Below are 22,500 nucleotides of genomic sequence, written 5' to 3'. Positions count from 1 at the left end.
TGTAACCGCAAACGTTATCTAGGGACATGAAAATTAATCTTTCGATATTTGTTCCAGTGTACCACAACAATTTAATAAATCTCGCCGTTATTGATGTATTAACTTTAATAAAGAGGAACTTAACTAGATGTTCGGAATTACCTTTACGAATTTGTTAAATAATCATTATTCATAATCACAAATATTCTAACTACATTTAAACTCGTAATAACAATTTAAATTAAAAAAAAAAGAAGAAAAAAAAAGAAAAAAAGAAAAGAAAAAAATTGAAATATATCCATTGCAAAGAAATTATATAGATTGAAATAATAATAACAATTATCTTATTGTCTTATCTCATGATCAGCGAACAATTATTAGCGATTAACTTTTCACGGTGACAAGTAGCTTCATAAAGGAAAGATTAAAAATAAAGATAGTTAATAAAAGTTTCTTCGGTGTATATCGATGTCTCTTCATCGCTCGTTAATCATTTTACGTAAAAAGACATCGGACAGAAATAGCGATCGCATAACCTCTTCCCTGGAGGACTCACATTAGTCTCCATCGTAAAGATGATAGCAGTGGCTTCAAAAGAATAAGTGCTCTTCGGGCCGTTGCCAAAGTCGGTCGTTAATTAATTAATACACTAATGGAAAATGGATAGAAGCCTTTGAAGGCGTCGGAGGACGTGCATGTTCGCATAATGATACTCGGTGGAATATAGGAGGTCAATCAATTACGATGAGAAGGCTGTTTGCACGGGAAAACGAAGAACGTTTACCATCAGAGCATTTATGTATGTGTATATATATATATATATATATATATATATATATATATATATATCAGAGCATATATGTAGCTATAGTATATAACTACAGAGTGTCCCAAAAGATTTAATCCATACTTCATGAGCATACCAAGGGAATTCGGTATGATAGCCAATGACTGTTGCCAAAGGCCAACTTAGGACATCACAGAGTCTTGAAGTTAGTCATCCAGTTACTTATCATACAAGATATGAAGCGGTCTATTTAGCCTTTGGTAGATTTAAATACTGCGAAATTAGTTTTTTGTCATTTAATTTAACTAATAAAATACCGATAATGATAATTCAATTGGATCTAAGGTTTGTAATTTTCGTAAATGATTAGGTAATAAACCTACTGGTCATGTAAAATCTGTCAAATATTTGGCTCTGAAATATCCATAAAAAAAGAAAAAAAAAAGAAAAAAAAACATTAAATAGTTGTTCTATGGGATCGCTCTTGACGTACGGCCAAATCTTTTGGGACACCCGTTATTTGTATAGACATGTACATACATACATATGTTATCATCTGGGATATTAAATCATGTTTCTATTCTTTTTTTGAATTCTGTAGTAGTTGTCAAAAAGTGAATATTTAAAAATATTAAAAAAAGAAATAATAAAATAAAATAAAACTAAAATTTGAAACTTTTGAAATTAATTTTCTTCGTTCTTTTTTTCTTGAATTTGTATTAATTGTACGATAGGTAGAAGGGGATACACAAAAGACAATAGAATAAACGTTTCTAACGGCATTCGAATTTGAAGTTCAACCATAAAAACGTCAGCGTGATTTGAGCTCGATAGAACGTTGCGTATCGATTTCGTAAACGAATTTGAATGCTCGCCTCGTTCATTTAACACGAGCAGTAAGCATCAAGAATAGAATGAAACCACCGATTCTTGATGCGATGAACAATTTTCCTCTTTACTGTACTGTTCGATGTGAATTGGGTTTCTGTACTTGTTACGTCGATTAATTCTTTGTTAAAGAGAAAGATAGATGAAATAAATAGTTGGAATGTTATTTGTGAAGGAGAAAAACAACAAAAAAGAAAAAGGTAATAAGTTAATGCAGATTTCAGACGATGCACCAATAATGTTCTATAAGAAAATTATTATAAAAATCTGTAAATAATCTTTATGAACATTATTTTTATGACAATAGGATTTAATGAGCGTTCTACTAAACGTTTACAGATATATATATGTATATATATATATATATATATATATATATATATATATATATATATATTCTAAACAACTATTGGCATAACATAGCTTGATACGGGCTAATACGGCAGCAAGGAACGAATCCAAATCCAACACATCTTGTCACATGAAAAGAGAGAGAGAGAGAGAGAGAAAGACAGAAAGAGAGGAAGGAGGGGTAGCTTGTATAGCTTGGCTTTCGAACAATGTCATTAACGTATCTAAATTCCAGAGAACGAGCTTGCTCGTCGGTATTGTGAGTGTACGTGTTAGTATGCTCTCGTGACTTGCTTTGTTGATATTTGTGCATGTGTATATGTATATGTATACGTATGTATGCAGAGTGAAACGAGAGTGGAATAGAACAAAGCACGATGAAGAGAGAGAGTGAATGAGTGAGAAAGAGAGAGAGAGAGAGAGAGAGAATGTGAGAATAGAGAAATGGTAGAGGATAGAACGAAGCGGAGCAGATAGATCGTCGCAGTGATTTGTTCCGAGTGGGATAAATGCGAATAGCAATAGTGTCGTTCAACGTTGTCACGTATGTAGTTGTATATACGAGAAAGAGAGAGAGAGAGAGAGAGAGAGAGAGAGAGAGAGAGAGAGAAAGAGAGAGAGAGAGAGAATATCTTCAGTTATTTGAAGTCTAAGCTAGTTCCATATTGGAGCATTCCGCACGACGATATGAGATTAATGATTATCATTCAACTTTATGGTGTATAGAGAAGAGAGTGCACTTAGGACCGAACACGTATCAGTAATAGGTACATTTATGTGATCACGAATACATCCTCAAAGTCGTTTCTTTGATATTCATCGATATACGTGTCGAAGCTTGACCGAAATACAAGGTGGTCGAATAAATTTGATAACTTTAAATATCTTCTTTTCAAAGATACAAAGAATCTTCGTTCAGATAAATCGTATAATACGGAGGAGTCCATAATATGGCAGCAATATTTTTTTTATATGTGGATTCGTGTAGATCAACTGTATTTTTTTTTTTTTTTTTTTTTTTTTTAATGAAATCGTACGTTTTTAGATTGCATCAGCTAATGTCGCTCGAAATTTTCTATAAAAAAAGTATTAATCCATGCGTGTCAAATAATTATTAGTTTAGGAGATATTTACAAACATTTACGAGATATTTACCAGGCGCTTACTTTGCGCTTATCTTGCGTTTACTCAACATTTACTTTTTTTACTTCTTTCAAGTTCCTACAATTTTTAGTTTATTCCTGTTGTAAATGGTATACTGTAGATATTAATTATGTAGAGAAAGTTTTTTTTTTTTTTATATAAAACAGTAATTTGTTTATTAATTATTTATTAATTCATGTAATTTTATAAATCACTCGCAATATAATGTAATTTTTTGACAAAATAAGATAAATTTAGTTCGTATGAATTTGTTTAGAAATATTATTTATAACAAATTGTTAATTAATTTTTAATAATATATTGGAAAAATGGAAAAAATTCTAATGATCTCCGATTCTAGTTTCTATGATCTTTTGTTTCAGAGATATTCCCACGTAAATGCAAGACATGATTATTAACAATGTATAACAATATTGTTTTTTTGGTAAAAAAAAAGTAATTTGTTTATTAATTTTGGAAATCAGACGCAATCTTAATTTCTTTCTTTCTTTTTTTTTTGACAAAATAAAGTAACTTCAGTTCGTATGAATTTGTTTATAAAAATTGTTTATAACAAATTGTTAATTAATTATTAACAATACATTGAAAAATGAAGAAAATTCTGCCCTTTGAAATGGTATTTGATTTAAGTTTTTACGACTTTTAGTTCCAAAGATAAAAAGAAGAAGTTTTTGTAGGCCCATTGTCATATATAATGTCATTCAAATTGGTTCGTGACACACTGACTTATATAAATTCCGAAAATTTATGCGATTCTACTACTACTACTACTACTACTATTATTATTACTACGAAGAGCTATAGTATACAAATTATGAATGGAAATCTTTCAAAAGGTATATCTTCGGAGCGGAAAGTCGTAAATATTTAAGACAAATATTTTAATTGTAATTTATTATTTATTTATTTAATATTATAATAATGTCGGTATAATAAAATCGATTTTGTTAATAACTTTTAAAAATAAATTTTTTCGTTTCTTTTTGAAATAATGACATAAATATAGATAATAAAATCATTTCAATTTTTAATCATAATTATGTAAATTTTACTTTGTTTAATTAAAATACGAAAATATAAGATCAGTAATGTACGAAATTGAATGATTAAAAACTCGAACTATTTTTTATCGTATTTTGTTTACTATTACTCTTATTATACTTCAGTCGCATCTCTTTACTGTTTTATTAATAATATTTAAATTTAAATATCTCCTAAATTAATTAAATTAATTAAATTAATTTAATTAATTTAATTTTTCAGCGATAAAGAGGTTTATATTTTTTAATAGAAAATGTCGAGTTGCATCGACCAATCCGATCAAGAAACGTATTATTTCATTAAAAGAAAAATATAATTGACTCAAGTAATGCAAAATAATTATTACTATCATATTATAAAACTTCTCCGTATCATAGAACTTCTGTAAATTATGTTTCTCTATATTTCTCAAAAAAATTCATGATGATTAAAATAATTCCTTCGTTCCGTGTACTGTGATCATAATTCGTTCTTTTTCTTTTTTTCGTTTCATTAAATATATAACATTATTATTTAATTATATCGTGTTATTAATTATAATATTACGGTCGTTGAATTATTACTTATCTTGCACTGACTCAAGTACACGAAGAAAAGTATTTTTCGAATGTAAAAAAATGATTCAACTCACGGACGTTGAAATATTCGTATTCGCCATACGATGGTAATCGACGAAAACGACAGAAAACGTCGATGTTCGGAAACGAGCAGGCATCCAGCTCCCGTCGCCGGCTGTGACGAACGCTTAAAAAATGACCGGTCATCTGCACTCGAAGTCTATTCACCCGGTATCCCCATGCCCGCGGGCTTCAATGCCAGCACTACGAAGAATTAATCCGAAGCTTAACGTACATTAAAGCGCTCTGACATGCGACCTTTCATGCGTCACGTGCGAAAGCTCGATCTCTATAATACTTGGCATTATCCCCACTTCTTCATTTCTAACAAATTCGATCAATTTGTATTTAATATATATATATATATATGTACGGATGTAATATGAGAAAAATGAAATTGTATATATTAAAAAAAAAAAAAAAAAAAAAAAAAAAAAACCAAACAAAAGAAAAAAAGAAAGAAAAAATAATAGTAAAATCTCGTGCTTATGATCTCCGCTTAAGTATAACAAAAAAGAAAAAAGAAAAAAAAAAGTAAAAACAAAAAATCTTTGGAAACGTAGAAACATAGGATAACAGCTGCAGGATATCGTCTCGTGTATAAAAAAAAATATATATTCTCTATTCCTACTGACAAAATATTTGTCCTGAAATTGTTGGCTTCCGGTTTTGATACACACGAATGACCCCTTACGTGGTTTTAAAACCGCAATGCGTATTCGTGGCGCAAGCAAAAACTTTTCCTGTATTATATTAAAAAAAATTTTTCATTCACGTTCCTCACAGATAAAATTTGTATCATCGCGTAAACAATATCGTTAACGTTTGTGGAACTTTATAAATATGCAAAAAAAAAATAAACATTATTTTTGTCATCGTTGTTGCCCGCAAAGAATATTATTTTTATATATCATTATTTACATCGAGTATTTTTCTTTTTAAATCGATCATTATAAAGAATAAAGGAAATATTAATATTATTATTAATTTTGTGAGAATGTTTATATCATCGTTCGCGTTTAATTCACTACGATTAATATTAATCAAAATTTCTTGTGAAATTTCTCTATCATAGATGCCGTCAAAGATTCGATTAATCGGATATTCTGAAAAATTATTCTTCTCTTAAATTCTATCATCCAACTCGTTTAACTCCCCATACAATGAATGTATTTCTCTCTCTCTCTCTCTCTCTCTTTCTCTCTCTCTCTCTCTCTCTCTCTCTCTCTCTCTCTTTCTCTCGTTTTCTGTTCTCGCACATTTAATCTATCGATAAATGAAGAAATTCGTAACAGTATTAAAGAATGAAATACGTTAAATATTATTCACCAAAATTTTAAATAGGAACGTAATTATCTCGTATATATTACGTTTATATAATTTATATTTAATTTAATTTTGAAAACGAAATTACAAAAGTTTAACAAAATTTGACAATGATAAATTAAGATTTTAAAAATAAATGATGATAATAAATGGGCGAAAAATATAAATCAAAGGACACGAACACGAGATATAGATGTTCTCTTAATTTAGTTATTGATATAGTAATAATAATAATGATAACCATTGACTATTGAAAGTGCTATTATGTACTCCAATTGAAGGAATTATTCTGTGACACTGTTAAAAACAATCGTCTCTAATGGAAACTTAAAACTTGACTTCCTATAGTTCCTATTGTTAAAACATGTTACAGAAACTTAAATTATTGGATCTAAACAAAAGGAAATAAAAATAATAGTAGGATTATAGATCGAATAAATATCGAAGATTAGAAAATCTTTAAATTTATATTATCTATAATAATCAAATGTGTATTTTTAAATGATGAATATAGAAATATAGAAGAAAAAATAATTCAATTGAAGTTATCGTCAAGTTTTGATATAATAATTCTATCTTGAAAACAAACGTTTCAAGTTAAATATAAATTAGATATAGTAAAGAGTAGTACTTTTAGTAAGTCAACATCTTTTCATGGTAAACTTAAGCTTCAACTCTGTTCCTTTACGTAGGATTATGTGTATTTCATCGAAGTTTCTTTCAACGGGAGAGTAATTTTAAGTGACTTTGAAATTTATGTGATTCCAACTTCACAGAAAGAAGTTTTAATCTGGGATAAATGGACTATGAAAAAGAGTTTGCTCTCTGACATTCACCGTCTTTCTTTCTATATCAAATATATTAACTTTACAATTGTCACTTAAAACAATTTAACGCAAACAAAGTTAAATTTCGTCGACGTATTTACGGCGTAAAATAAGCAAATTATTAAACAAATCTGGATAATCGTATTAAAAAATATAAATGAAATTCAAATTGAATTTTTGACGTTTTCTATTTTAACGGAGCATTTAATTAATGGTTTTATCAAAGAGATTCGTGAATATTCGAAAAGAGAAACACGAGATGGTTATCGACTCAAATATCACATAGCAGTCTGCAATAATCGAAAACACTCGGTCCGTACTCAATAAAGGCTGAAGATTAGTATGCTGATACAGGAGGTCGAAGGCTCGTGCATCTGGCACTTCGTGATTTAAAGGTGAGACTACATTTCGGTGGGCCAAAATTTTCGATACTCGCGGCAAATCATCTTGAAATTACAGCTGCAACGGTCAGCCTCAGGTATCTTTCATGCAAAATTAACGATAATCCATTTGAGCTTTGTTAAATTATGAATACCATCTATGATCATGACCATGAATATAATTCTGTATTAAAGGATTATTCCTTTCCAAAACAAAATGAAAAAGACAATATTAAAAATAAAACAATTTGCTTTAACAGATCATCATTCATCAAATTTATTTTTTTTATTAAATCGATTAACGATAAACTAACAATGATAAGATCTAATGTTTTTTTAATTTCACACGTGCATGTGAAATATCACGCCTGGTGTAATTTCGATCGAACAAACACGTTGTCTTCATTAATTTTGATAATTAACAAACAATTTTGGTTCTCGTTCAATTGAATTATTCATTTTCAATATCTTCTCACGAACATTGCATTATAGAATATAATAGAATTAATTTTCATCAAAATTAATACAAAGAGTAATAAAATTTGTTCTATCTAGCCACCTTATTAATTAAAATTATTTAATAATTTTAATGTTACGAATCATTTATTATATGTTATTTTCGTAAACCATTAATATCACGTAAAATCATACATTTATCATCACTAATTTTCTTGTAAATAATTTTCAAATTAATTTCTTATTAACTAATAAATGTATCAATAAATTTTCATATTTATTTAAAAATACACATTTATATTTTTCATTAATTATTAATTATTAATTTTGATTTGGATTGATTTAATATTAAGATATTACTAGATATGTATTGGGATGTATAATAAAATGTAAATTAGATGAAAAGGAAACCTTTTACCTAAGAAGATGCCAACTTATACGCTATTAATGGTTCCTGATACACAACAACCTTACATTATATTTTTTCTCATCGTAGTTAGTTTCCTTTAACCTGTCTCGGAAGCAAACAATTTATGTCATACCTTTCTCTTACCCTTTCCACCTCTACATCGACCTTGGAATCTAGCCAACCGAGAACGAATGAACCGATGTACATTCATTTCGTTGAGAATTAAGTATAACTCGTGCAAAAGGATTCGCGAAAGGTTAAAATATATGTCTATGATATTTATCGAGAATATTCTTTAAGAAATATTTTGATATGATATCGTATAAAATAATGAATTAAAAAAATGTTTATGTAAAATATTCACATATATCTAATTAAAAAAAAATTCTATTCTGAATTATTTCCTCTGATTGTTTTTCTATTATACTATTTATATAATATCTGACTCTTTTCTTTTTTCTTTTTTTGTTTATCTAACATAGAATCGACTTAACGAATAATTTTTGTTTTATTTTAATATACGAAAGAAATATGACATATGCATATGGAGAGGTAATATTGAATGAACATAACGTTACAAAATGATAACATAGAAATGCTTACACAATGAAATTCTATAATAATACGTGAACGTAATGAATGAACAAGGCAATGCGTATCGTCCTTATCTACTTAATCTGTTTCATTTGCGAAAAGCTGCAAATTCGAAACGGCGAATCGATCGTATGCGATAATAGACCGAATAAGCAAACGACCAAACTTATTATCGTCTGTATCTATGTATTTACCTATTTGGTTTCTCGATAATTCATTATTTTCTGCTTAAATAAAATCATTTTGATTTAGAAAATGTTTCTACACGTACTACACGGGTCACTCATTTCAGATCGTTATTTGAACGTAGATACGTTTTATTTACTGTCAAATAAATTCGTTAATTGCTTTAGATCAAGAGTTAATAGAATTTACAATAGAATAATGTTGAAAGAGTTCGATATCTTTTTTTGAGACCAATTTTATGTAATAAATGTTTCACGGATTCATATATATTATATATTATATATATATATATTTTTTTTTTTTTTTTATCGAAACGAATGGATTTTCCATGTTGCGAATAATATTTCCTGTGATAAAAAGAAAATTTTACATATTATCACGCAATATTATTCTTTTCATCCATCAAGAGACGTCACATGTATTGATTTTCAAAATGAATCTTATCGAAATATTATTAAAATTTATAATACCCCTCTATGACAACCACAATATAATTCTATCTCGTATTAAACGAATTTTATGAAATAAATATAATTATGTATTATGGACAACACGTGACATTTTATTTTCATCACTTTAAAGATTACGAGAACAACGTTAAATGTAGGCTCGTTGTACGAGGCCCTTGTGGTTAGACCGCATTCGCTGAAAACTGGGATTCCGAGGGCGTCGTTAAACAATGCGTCACACAAACGACGCATACTCTTCTGTAAAATAGTTTCGCCTATGCCTGCTTCCCTTTGCCTTTTCGTACCAAACGTTTTATTTAGACCCTCTTCACTAAGGTAGATTCACTTCACGTGGCTTCGTATGGCTTCTCGGTTTCTGAGTTATTTCGTACGGAGTCGTTGTTTTTTTCTTTTTTTATCTTCTCTCTTTCTTCTTTTTTCCTTTTTTTATTTATTTTTTTTTTCTATTTTTACTTCTAAGCAAATCACAAGTATTAAAAGGCGAGAACGTTTATTTGAAAAATAAAACTCGAAACTCAAAATTTCATAACATAAATTTAATCGTTTAATCCGTAGAATATTGTTGAATTTAACATTGCTTTAATTTTAATTTCACCGGTATAATTATTTTTATTTTAAATATACATTTCACGTATAGATACGTCATTAATATTTATCATATTATTATAAATATTATAATGATATTAAATAATTAATAATTATAATCCGTTTTCGATAAATTTCAATAATATTTATTTCGATGGAAATAATTGAAATTTTATGTTAAAAATTTTACAAGACGAATTGCATTTTTTATACATACAAATTTTATCAAATTTTATAACTTCTATCAAAACCTTCGTTTTATATTTAAGGTGAAGCATGAATGCGTCCTACTTTACATATGTACATTCAAAAACAGAAATATTCAGACACTTTTGAAATTGAATAACTTGTTTTAATCTACATTAAGTGTTCTGAATTTTGAAGTAGATATTATGAAGAAATTAGTGTGTTATATGAAACATGTATAGAATTTTAATTAAATGCTTCTTGTTAAATTTTTTTTATTCAAAAAAAAAAAAAAAGAAGAATAAACTTTGTTTCAAGTCTTCTTTATCGTAAAAGTCGAATAAATATATTATGTGGATCTACTTATCTTATATGCATTCTGTAAATATCCACTAATAAAATCCCATCGATTAATTAGTCTCAAACAAAATAAAAATACAATTCAAAATATTTCATGCAATTTAAAAAAAAAAAAATTATACGATTTAAAAGAGTGTCTAAAAAATTTTTATGATCGATTATATAAAACATTCGAGGTAAAAGCATCGCGACGATCAACAGAGAAATGTCAAAAACAATATATACGCGAATAATTCCACAAACGAAAATTACAGATCTTTTCCAAATAAAATAATACACGTCATAGTAACGTATCACGTGTCTCGTTGTTCAACTTGAACTAATAAAAAAAATATGCGTTGAATAAAAATATGCGTAGAATGATGTTAAATAAAAATATGCGTTCTTTTACAATAATTTTCAATAAGAAGTCATAATGTTATTAAATATTTCATAATACAGGTTGATTATATCGAAAGGATTACATTTATTAATTATCGTTAAAAATAAAAATTTATCTATTAGTTATTACAATAACTGATTATGATTTATGTTAACAAACAATATAATAAAATTTCTCTGTTTATATTTAAATGTTTTATTTAAATTGAACGAGTATATCACTTCGATTTCAAAAACGAAGAATGAATGTAACGAGACCAGGTGGATTCAGAATCGAGGGAGAAAAAAAGAAAGAGAGAAAAGAGAAAAAGAAAAAGATAGATGAGAGAGTTGTGTTGGAAAAAGAGACAGAAATAACTGCGATGTTCCGTTAAACATTACTGGTCGACTCTGTGGTCGTTTGTTCGACGAGTTTGGAAACTAACCGTGCTTGATATGCGAATGGGGAATGAACGATCATCACCATGAAATTTCTCGAATCACATAGATAGTTATTTAACAAAACTTCCAGTATAGCTCTATAATGTTTATTAATTAACGTATAGGGATAATATAATTTTGAGTTCGTTTTGCCTAATGAATGCTCGGAAATTGAGATATTATTTTTGTTGTGCTTTTTTTCTTTTCTATTTTGTTTTTTTTTTGTTTTTTTTATTTTTGCTTCGCAACCTAGTTTAACGAACGTGTTCGGGACAAGTCCATCGACATTCACCTGCAGGTGATGTTACTCAAATTAAAAGAAGGAAAACAAATTGAAATTGAAAATATGCTTTGTTCAAAAAATTGACTTTATCTTTTCGCTACGCGATGTCACACGAACTTTTCAATTATTCAATGAAAATTTTCATTAAAATAAAAAAAGAAAAAAAAAAGAAAGAAAATTGGTTATACGTATGTATGTGCATGTATATACGATTGAAAATTATGCTGTTTTTTTATCTAGAACATCCAAAATCAAAGAGACATATATAAATGTCGAAAAAGGAAAAAAGATAAAAGAATGGAATGCTTTATACCTTTAGCCGAATATTTTTGGAAAGAAGAGCTTAACTTGAAAACTTGCGAATTTATAAGAAAGGTTCTCGCTCGTCGTCAGGATCGCTCGTGCTTTTGATAACCGAATTCTCCGTGTAATGTAAAAAAAGATCGGAATAAGGATGAAAGATATGACGGTGGACACGAAACGATATGACCGTCATTCGCAAAAGGTCGTAGAAAAATACTGATAGTAAACCTTCCTTTATATTAGAATATCGATAGAGCTGTTGCTGCACAAAAATGAATAAATAATATATAAAATTTTTATACTATGTATATATATTTATATATATATATAATATAAAAATTTTCTGTTAGAGAATGAATAATCCTCTTTGGATTAATTATATATATATATATATATATAAAATAATGATATGGATTAATAATACTTATATAAAATAACATATATAAAATAAGGTATATACGCATATCTATACATGTGTGTATATGATGTAAATTATTTTGTTTAAACATTTATATATATATGTATATATATATATATACATATATATATTAGCCAATTATATTAAATTATTCTTTCGTATAAAATTTTACAAATCAATAAAGTTGAATAAATCATATCGTTACAAATTATTAAATATTATTAATATTTCGTAATACGAATGGTACAAGGATATCATCACAGATTCGAGAGTATTCCACTGATAGAATTCCCAATAGGTTGCAAACAAACTTTCGACGTATCTTTCCAATATATTATTAATAGTTTCGAAGAAGGATGCGCGTGTTTGGAATTGTATATCGCAAAGTATGAACGTACCATTACGTTTAACGCATCGACAATCGTGGTTGTATTATCGAATATCTTTTTTACTTCGAGTTCTTAAACAGACACGATACTTATAATAGAAACTGTACAACAAACTTTATTATAATCTCGCATTATTCTCTTCTTGGCTACCATTCGAAGAATGGATTATTAAAACTTTAATTTAACAAGTGGAATAAACAAATTTTGTATAGAATTTTATATATGTTTAATTAAACTTAAAGAAAGAAATAATTTAACTTAACTTTTGTACACATTTAAATACAACGCATGTTTTTTTATAATTATTTTAAAAACATATATAAATAAATAAATAAATATATATATATATATATATCAGTTTTATCATTAAGATAAACCATTAATAACTCTAACATTATTCTCTAACGTTCGTTATAAGAATCAATCATTTATTTCACAAGACAAAGAGATCTGAAGAAACTCTCTAACGGGAAAATCGTTGAACGAGATAAGAAAACCGTACCGTGTATCACCGTATCAGCAATCTTACTTGAACTACGGAGCCCTTAGCAATAAAAGTGGAACACTCGATAGTAGCACCTTTCTGAAAAGCCACAAACGAAGAAATATATCTACTTCCTTTCTATTTCTCTCTGTCTGTCTGTCTGTCTGTCTGTCTGCCTTTCTCTCCCTCCCCCTTCTACCCCCCTCTTCTCTCTATTTTTCTCTCAAGTTTGCTCTCACGCTCATGTGAGTAGGTCGTAAAGCAAGCTCCAGTAGAACTTTTATTGGGAAAACGTTAGCGTCGATACATATTCGATTTTAGACGAACGGATAGCAGAATAGTGGGGATAGTAGGGATGGTGGAGTTGGGGATGAGGGGTATAAGGGGTTGTGGTAACAGAACGAGCGTGCTTACAAATACCTTTCCTCCCGTTTTGAATTTCAATGCCGTCCGAACACAACGTCGTCTAACCGATCGATCGATCGACGATCCATCGCACGAGCGCTGTCTACATTTTCCTAGCTATGTGAATATAAAAGAGAACGCGAGACTGAAAATAGACGCCGTCGTCGCCTTTTTGCATGCTTGGAAAGGATGACGATTGAAAAATTCAACAAACTGAATCGATTCCTTTCTATTATTTTCTATTTTTTTTGTTTTTATTTTTATTTGCTTTCTTTTCCCTTTTTTTTATTATTTTACCCGATCATCAACGGAAAATTCACTTGTTAAAAAGTTTCTGATAAATTTATAAAATCGCTCGATTTCAGAATGAATAAGAATGAAATGCATTCTAAGAAAAACGAAATCGTGATTTATTAGTTTCCGTTTGGTCATTCGAATTTTGATTAAATAGATTCGATTTAAACAGATCTTACAAATCTTTCTACGAAATTTAATTTTCAAACGAAGGTAAAGTAAATTATTATTAAAAATAAGAATTTTTATAATAATATTTATAATCTCAATACATTGAAACCATTTTTATATCGAATTAGTATTCGGATCACTCATGAATGTTACACACGTTAGACTTTAGCATACCATTTTCAATCAATCGAGGAGATTTTCTATAGAATTCTCGCAATTCGACGTGCGAATAGTCGAAAAGGCGAGAAACGACGATACGATACGAAAATGAGCATCGATCTACACACGTGTTCTAGGCCGCGTTTATACGCGGTCATGCATTTCACAGAATCGAGGTAGCCTCGAATGCGTGAAAATGGCGTTATTCCGATCTTATCGGTCGGTCCGCTTGATTTATGATCGAGTCCTGAAAGAGTTAATGGAGGCAAAATAGCGTGGAGACCACCATGAATCGTTTCGTATCGAAACGAGCACTATCGATGCTCTCCGTTTTGATGGTGAACGTCGTTTGGTACACCATTCCCTATATTCCCTATCCCATTCTCTCTCTCTCTCTCTCACTCTCTCTCTCTCTCTCACTCTCTCTCTCTCTCTCTCTCTCTCTCTCTCTCTCTCTCTCTCTCTCTCTCTCTCTCTCTCTCTCTCTCTCTCTCTCTCTCTCTCTCTTCTCTGTTTCACTCTAACACCTCGTTCGAACATAATTTATGATCGAGATGTAACTGTTAATCATTAACCGATCGTAGAAATCCCCGAACGATTTATCGCAGTTCCCTTTGGGGAAAAAAAATACGGCTTTATCCAGAAGCTTGAAATTTTTCAGAAAGTTAAATGGCGAAAAGTTATGGAGAAAGTATTACTGTAACTAGTAGTACTAGTAATAGTAATAATAATAATAGTAGTAATAGTAGTAGTAGTAGTAGTAGTAGCAGTAATAATGGTAGTAGTAATAGTAACTAAAAATTAAATTTATCTCTTTTCTTTTTTATGATGGAAACGATATCAAATGTTTGTACGTTTTTTTACATCTGTTGGAAAACAACGTAAAAGTATACAAAGTTTATAGCGTATGTTGATATTCTATGATGAATCATTTGAAACCATATGAAACTAAATATTAATAAATTCCTTACGTATTCCTTTCTTTAGTTCTTTTGAAATTTTAATAAATTCATGAGAAACCTCATAATTTATGTTCACTTATAGATTAGTTCATTGTATAATAAATAATTCGTTCGAATTTTTTAAACATTAACATTCATCCAATTTTCCTAACTGGCATTATATATATTGACAAAGAAAGTAAATTTCTATTATCGGTCTACAATTTATTTAAGATATCCTTATTAAAGATATGTTCCTTATACTCCTACGTAGAATTCTGTTGACGAAAAAATATAACTTACCTCTCCTTTTCTTTCTCTTTTTCTTTCTCTCTCCTTCAATTTTCTTGTTCTTCTTGTCCTTATTCTATCCCTCGATTTCTCGCTCTTTTCCCAAGTTCTCCTCGTTAAAATCGTTCTCTTGGCGTCTTTGTTACCAGTAGCAGGCTCATAACAAGTAACCCGTTTACTTCTTGTTACAGCTATACCGGCACACATACCTGGCCGAATACAAGATCGTGAACCTGAAGACTCTGTAAGTAAACGAGCCATGCCTTGAGGGCGTTTACGATAATCATATCTCAGACTTATTCCCGTGGTCGAGTTTGGATTTGCATTTTAATCTTACATTCTCTTAGCGTTCTCCTAAGCTAGAACGAGATGAAAAAGGATAGGAAGAGAGAATGTTAGATAGAGGGAGAGAGAGAGAGAGAGAGAGACAGAGGAGAACTAGAGAGAAGAGTAAGAGACATGGAAGCCTAAGGCGTACGCTAAGAAAAGCCTGTAGCGTAGAAATTACAAACTGTGTGGGAATTTAATCCTAGCGTCGTCTTACCATCACCCTTATCCGTTACACTTTCTACATTGAAAGAAAGAAAGAGAGAGTGAGAGAGTAGTTTCCTTCGCAGATTTGAACGTTAACTCAGCATTTAAAGAACCCTTATATCACGGCGAAAGTAAACACTTTGCCACGTTGTTATTTTCTTCTCTCTCTCTATCTCCTTTTCCTTCTCTCTCTTTCAAGTATTCAAGAAAAATGAAAAAGAGAAAAGGAATGAGGGAGAGTTCGGAGACAATCGGAAGATTCGGAAATTAAATTACTTGCGAGAGAAAGAGAGACAAAGAAACGTGCACGAGAGAGAGAAAGAGAGAGAGAGAGAGAGAGAGAGAGAGAGAGAGAGAGAGAGAGAGAGTAAAAGAACAGAACAATTTGCAATGTAATAGATGAAGTAGATTTTTTAATGGATTTAATTTCTCTCCAAGGAGACGAGCGTGGTTTGGTTGGAAAGAATCGAAAAGGGTAAGGAGATATAAAGAGGGTAGAAACCGCGGGAAAGTTCAATTCTCGAAGGTCTTGCAGCACTATATCGTCGGTTTAACCGTTGAAAACTTTCCTTCGAGCATACCAACGTAAATTCACTACCCCTTTACTCTTTTCCCTTTCTTTCTTTTTTTTCTCTTAAAGCTCGATTAATCCACTCTAACTTCTAATATGTTTACTGTCTCCTCTTCCTTCGAATAAGTTGCATTAATGTTCTAATGTTTTTAACGATTAATACGATGTAGTATTTTTATAGAAAAAAGACAAAAAAAACAAAGGGAGAGAAAACAAGAAAAAAGAAAGAGAGAAAAAAAAGAATTAAAAATCAAAAAGAAATTTAAAGATGTTAAATAATGATAATATAATATTAAAATAAGATAGTATAATAATTTGTTAAGATACATTACATATTCTTATATCATTACGCTTGATGGCACGAAGTAGAGAAATAGGACGCCAAAGACGATGTAAACGGGTCGAATGTTTGTTCGTAACTGACACCTGATGCCTCGTGAAAACATAGAAAGCCATCTGGTTCCACATCCTTTAACGATATTTGTCTCGACATTGTTTACATCGACGAGACTAAATATAACGACAACATAAAATGAAACATTGAGTCATCTTATTTTGACGATATGTTTTTATATTAAGGTTCTCTCGACGAACGATTATCCGTAACAACACAGAGGAAGAGAGAGAGAGAGAGAGAGACTCGATATTGAAAATTTTTAATTGTAAATATATACTACATTATTTTATATATTATTTAATCAACTTAATTGTTAAATAACTTAGTTAATAATGAACGAAGAGAAAAGTGACAGTGGAACTTTCGTCTAAAAATTTTACCCTCTTTCACTCCTCTCAAATGTTACAATTATAAATTTTATGATGTTCTGTACATATAAAAATATAATTTTTGATAAAAAAAAAAAAAAAGAGAATATAAAAGAAACGTGCGAGCCATTTTGTAAAATGTACGAGGTATTACTGTCGATAATATTTTGTCTTTGCTCTCTCTCTCTCTCTCTCTCTCTCTCTCTCTCTCTCTCTCTCTCTCTCTCTCTCTCTCAAGTACACAGAAAGTAAGTATAGCATGGGTAGCTTTTGTCAGGGACGAAAGTACCAACGACTTTTCCCCTCGTACTTTCCTACACCTGCACCTACCATAAAGGAACGCCACGGAAGAGAACGTAAACTCTCAACTTTTAAAAATCGTGTTATTTACATTATGTTTTTAATACCTAACCGAGCGTAGTTCGCTTTCTCTACTTTTTTTGTAGAAAACTTGGACTTTTCCGTGGCCCTTTTGTCAACTTTTTTCCCACGTGCACGCGAACAAACGAACAACCTAGCTAGCTAGCTAGCGCGAAAAGCGTTATCACTGTACTACAAAAGCACCGTTCTCGTTCTTCGGTCCAATGCTCGACTGTAAAGATCGTTTAACAAACTCATACGCATAGTTATAACTTTTTTCGTTACTCGCTCGGTCGAACTGGAACGAGTAATAAAATATTTTTGCCATCTAGTGAACACTTTACTGAATCAAAAATTTCGCGTGTTATCAACTTCGTCGTTTGTTAGGATATAAAAGAGAACGTAAAGATAATCGATCATAGTTTTGTGAATTTCACGGATAAAATTCTTTCAGTATTTGCCTAAAAATTATACTATTATTTACTTTGTTTCTTATTGAAGATACGTTGTAATGGCTTTTGAAAAAATTAACAACAAATATTCCGAATCTCTGATATATAACAATAGTAAGATGAAATTCATATATTTGTTTATTAATTATCCTTTGAAAAGTGATACGTAATTAGAATAGACCACGTAATTTAGACTCATAAAAAAAATACTTATGTAGGAAAAATAATCCGTAAATTTCATTATATTCAACGTTTATCGTGGTGAAGAAGCAAAAAAAAATATTCTTTCTTGAATTAAATGATTTATCAATAAAATATATATACATATGTATATCTCAAACTAAACATGATAGGTCCTGATATTTCTTTTCTATCGATGAAAAATGATTTATACTAAAGTAGCCATTAAATGTTACGATAGATAAAATTCGATAACCGTAATGGTCGTTAGTCCAACGTTTATTATCCGTATAGACGATAAAGTATAAAAAAAAAAATGATACCAAGAAGATCTAAGAAAAAGAAGGATAAATTGCAACTTTTAGCCAAGTGGGGATGTTCTCACGATAGATAGAAAACGCGAGCTAACATCGTCGTGTCTCTCCGTGTCGGCATCGTTGTATCCTTGTCGCGAAGTATATATGAAAGGCTCGTATGCACGAAGAACAAAGAACTCATAAGTTCCTTCCGCTTGTATATTTCTCGTGAAAACTGGTTGGTAAGAGAGGCAACTACTATACACGTCTATCATAAACTCGGTTTGTACGTCACATGAATACCGCCGACTTTATTTATGGCCTTTCAAGAAGAAGTTTACCTTTGAACTAGACGAGAAGTAGTAATATCTATGAAGGTACGAGTCAAATTCACGATACGCCCGGATGCGGGCTAGTACCCGGATATCGGCGAATCGTTGTAAAAACTTTTCGTCGATTCTACACGATCAATTTAACGCATGCCAACATGGATATTTCTTAAATCGTGAATATTTTATAAATTCGTATCGGATGATAATCAAATAATTTTGTCGAAAGAATTTGTATAATAGGTATGAGCAAAATATTCGATAGATCAAAATAATCGAAATTTTTCTCATCGAACGAATAGAAGAGGACAATATTTTTTTCTTTTTTAGATTTTCGTCATTTCATTGACGAGTTTAAGTATCATCGTGGAAATGTCGATATAATGTTAAAATATCAAAATATCGATAAAATCAAATGATAGATAGACTACTCTCGTTATTGGAGTTAAAATTTTTGAAGAAGAATTTTTTGTTAATAATATTTCTAAAATGAACGATAATAATAGGGGGTACTTGTGTCATCATTCGAATCCTTAAATTTAAAAGATATAACAAGTGCAAATAATTTTGTTCTTTTAATACATAATCTAGTTTTTCTCTATTGCTTGACCATTTCATAAAATGTAATGATTTTTCTACGACACATGACGAAGATATCTTTACCCGAAACGACAATATTCCACAGTGATTCGTTCGTTCGAAATAAATCTTTGGAAAGTTTCGAATGGGACGTGGTAGGTGAAAACTCAGCTTCGAGGAATCTAATACCGATGTAGAACGTAGTCAGAAATGATGGTGGCTTGTTTGAAGAATTCATTTTAACTTTCACAACTCGTGATAAAATGTTGTAAACTTTATAGAACGTGCCTTTATAGAATCGTCTTTCTCGCGAAGAAAATCTATTTCTCGGGAAAAAAGATAGAAAAAAAATAAGAATAAAAAAAATAAGAATAAAAAAAAATAAACAAATAAATAAATAAATAAATAAATAAATAAATAAAAATTAAGATATCGATATATTTGAACTTTTTCTACAAAAATAATTCACTGAGTTACAAAATTGATGAACACGCAGGAACAATTTTCTTTTTTTTTTTTTTTTTTCATAAACGTTATCAAACCAATCTACAAAAGGATGCTTTGTTTTATGCTCGAACAAATATCATTTTCTGCGCATACATATGAGAGACATCCGAATATTTCATAATATCTTGCGCATTCCTGGCAACCATCGAAGATACTTTCTCGAAGGAAGATGAGTTATTCTCTTTCCTGTTATTTTTCCAAATAATCGGCAAACCAATTCAAGATAAATTACGAAAATATTTGTCGGAGTAGAAAAATTGAAATATCTTCAAAGAGTAATCATTAGGGGAAAAAAAGAGAATCTATAATATTCATAAAGTTATGTAATAAATCGATAGAAAATTTTCATTCGCGAAATAATTTACTCGTTCTCGTTCGAAAAAAACTCGCATAATGCAACAATTGAAAATTTATTATATTCAAAATCTGTTAAAATAATAATATCTACGAGCAATCTAGAAAAACGAAACAATAATTTAAGCTTCCAAGGTATAACAAATTTTATGACACACTTCTGGCATCACTTTCAGAGCTGTACTATGACTCAAAGATAACGGTCTACGCAATTAAAGCGTCGTTACTCCATGTGCAGTAAAACGTGGCCGCCCGAAATTTTGAGAATGTCGTGCTGGAATGCAATTTCGTGGGAGTCGCGCCAACGATGGCGACGACGTTGACTGTACGGCGACGACCGTGTGCGACAAAACTTCGTTAAGAATAGAAACGTGTAACGACTCTATGAAATAACGACGTAATCACGTTTTCCAAATAAAGTTTCGACAACGGAAATATTTTCAGAACGGAGATGGCATTGATGGCGGCGAATGATTCTGAATCCCTTCAACTTGCGACCTGGGCACCAAGTGGAAACGCTTTGATCTATGTTCATCAGAATAATATCTTCTATCGACTGGAAGCTGAGGTTCCAACAGATTATCAGATAACTGATAGCGGAGTTTTCGGTACGATCTACAATGGCGTACCTGATTGGGTTTACGAAGGTGAGTCGAACTTTTTTTTTAATTTAATAATAATAACAATGATTAAAAATTCTTGAACATTTTTGTACTTTTCTTTTGCATTTAAATGATATCGTTTTGAAAATATTCATAGTACGAAAAAGATCTCGGAATAAAATAGAAAATGTGTTTTACATTCAAATGTTAAATTTGTATATTCGCTTATGAAATATCATTTTTATTTATATCAGAAATTTTTTTTCGAATTAAGATAGATTTTTATTTTAACGTTAAGTAACAGAAGTAACCTATTATACTTGTTAGCGGTCTTGCAAAACATTACGAACGAATTAGGCGATATTTCCACGAGACTCCAACGTATAACGATTCCTATCTTATTCCAACCTTCTCTCTCTCTCTCTCTCTCTCTCTCTCTATATATATATATATATATATATATCTTTGTCTCTCTCTCTCTCTCTCTCTCTCTCTCTCTCTCTCTCTCTCTCTCTTCTATTTCATCCTCTTTATTATGGAGCTTTAAGTTTCTTCTGATCTTTCAAACATCTATTTACCATGGAATTAATTCGCTATAAAAAGCAAAGAGTAATAAGATTAAAATGATACGTCCCTTTTGAGAAACATCGATTGAAAAAGTAATACTTTCGAGTAAGTGCATTTAAACGGGTAAAGATTTTTTTCTTTTTTTATTTGTTTTATATTTATTTCACTTCTCTATTCCTTTTTTATTATTTCTTTGTTTTTTTTTCCTTCTTCTATGAAAGAAGAGCATTAAACAGATTGAATGTTTGAGATTGAAATCTGTGATAACGCATCATCGTTACGTTTCTCGACATTTTTAATATCTCTAATGTGTCCGAAATTACTTGACGATACTTGACGTACGTATGTATATATATATACATATATATGTAGATACACATTATAAGTTGAATACATGATTTTATATTTTTTTGTTTTTACGTTGGCCATTTTCTCTCTATTGAAAAACCTTTCTCTGTTCTTTCCTTTGTTTCTTTTTTTTTTTAGCCGTCTCGAAGATTTTTGCACCAAGGTATATTTCTATTTCGCATGGAACAATAACGTACGCCATACTATGCGCAGGTAGAGAGCATCGTGCCACAGACGGTAATACACATAGCTGATGTTCGGAGAGACATCGCCCGCGTTTGCATATTTCCGGAGTTTTCATCAGCTATGCTCTTTCTAGGTTCCCTCACCTCGCATTTCGTCCTTACCAACAACGTCCCGCATTTCTCTTCTTTCGCTTAGTCGAAACGAATGAAGCGTAAAAATTCATCAGGGAATCCTTGCTTTAGCTGAAAAAAAAAGAAAAAGAAAATAAAAGAGAGAAAGAGAAAACGTGAAAATTAAAGAACGAAAAGGAAGAATTTGGTTTATT

The 22,500-nt window shown here is 30.2% G+C and overlaps 1 protein-coding gene across 10 annotated transcripts in view; it reads left to right on the top strand.

The window, feature by feature from the left end:
* The window catches only part of LOC124425904 (venom dipeptidyl peptidase 4), a 276,649-nt gene that overhangs the window by 219,233 nt on the left and 34,916 nt on the right, over window positions 1–22,500 (top strand). For all 10 annotated transcript variants that reach the window (XM_046966942.1, XM_046966947.1, XM_046966952.1 and 7 more), the window contains 2 exons: window positions 15,737–15,789; window positions 20,917–21,119. In XM_046966942.1, coding sequence (XP_046822898.1) covers window positions 15,737–15,789; window positions 20,917–21,119 — 256 coding nt within the window. The remainder of the gene's footprint in view (window positions 1–15,736; window positions 15,790–20,916; window positions 21,120–22,500) is intronic.

This window comes from Vespa crabro, chromosome 8, assembly GCF_910589235.1.
Source record: "Vespa crabro chromosome 8, iyVesCrab1.2, whole genome shotgun sequence".
In the NCBI taxonomy this organism is placed as follows: Eukaryota; Metazoa; Arthropoda; class Insecta; order Hymenoptera; family Vespidae; genus Vespa; species Vespa crabro.
This window is presented reverse-complemented; position numbering and strand designations above follow the sequence as displayed.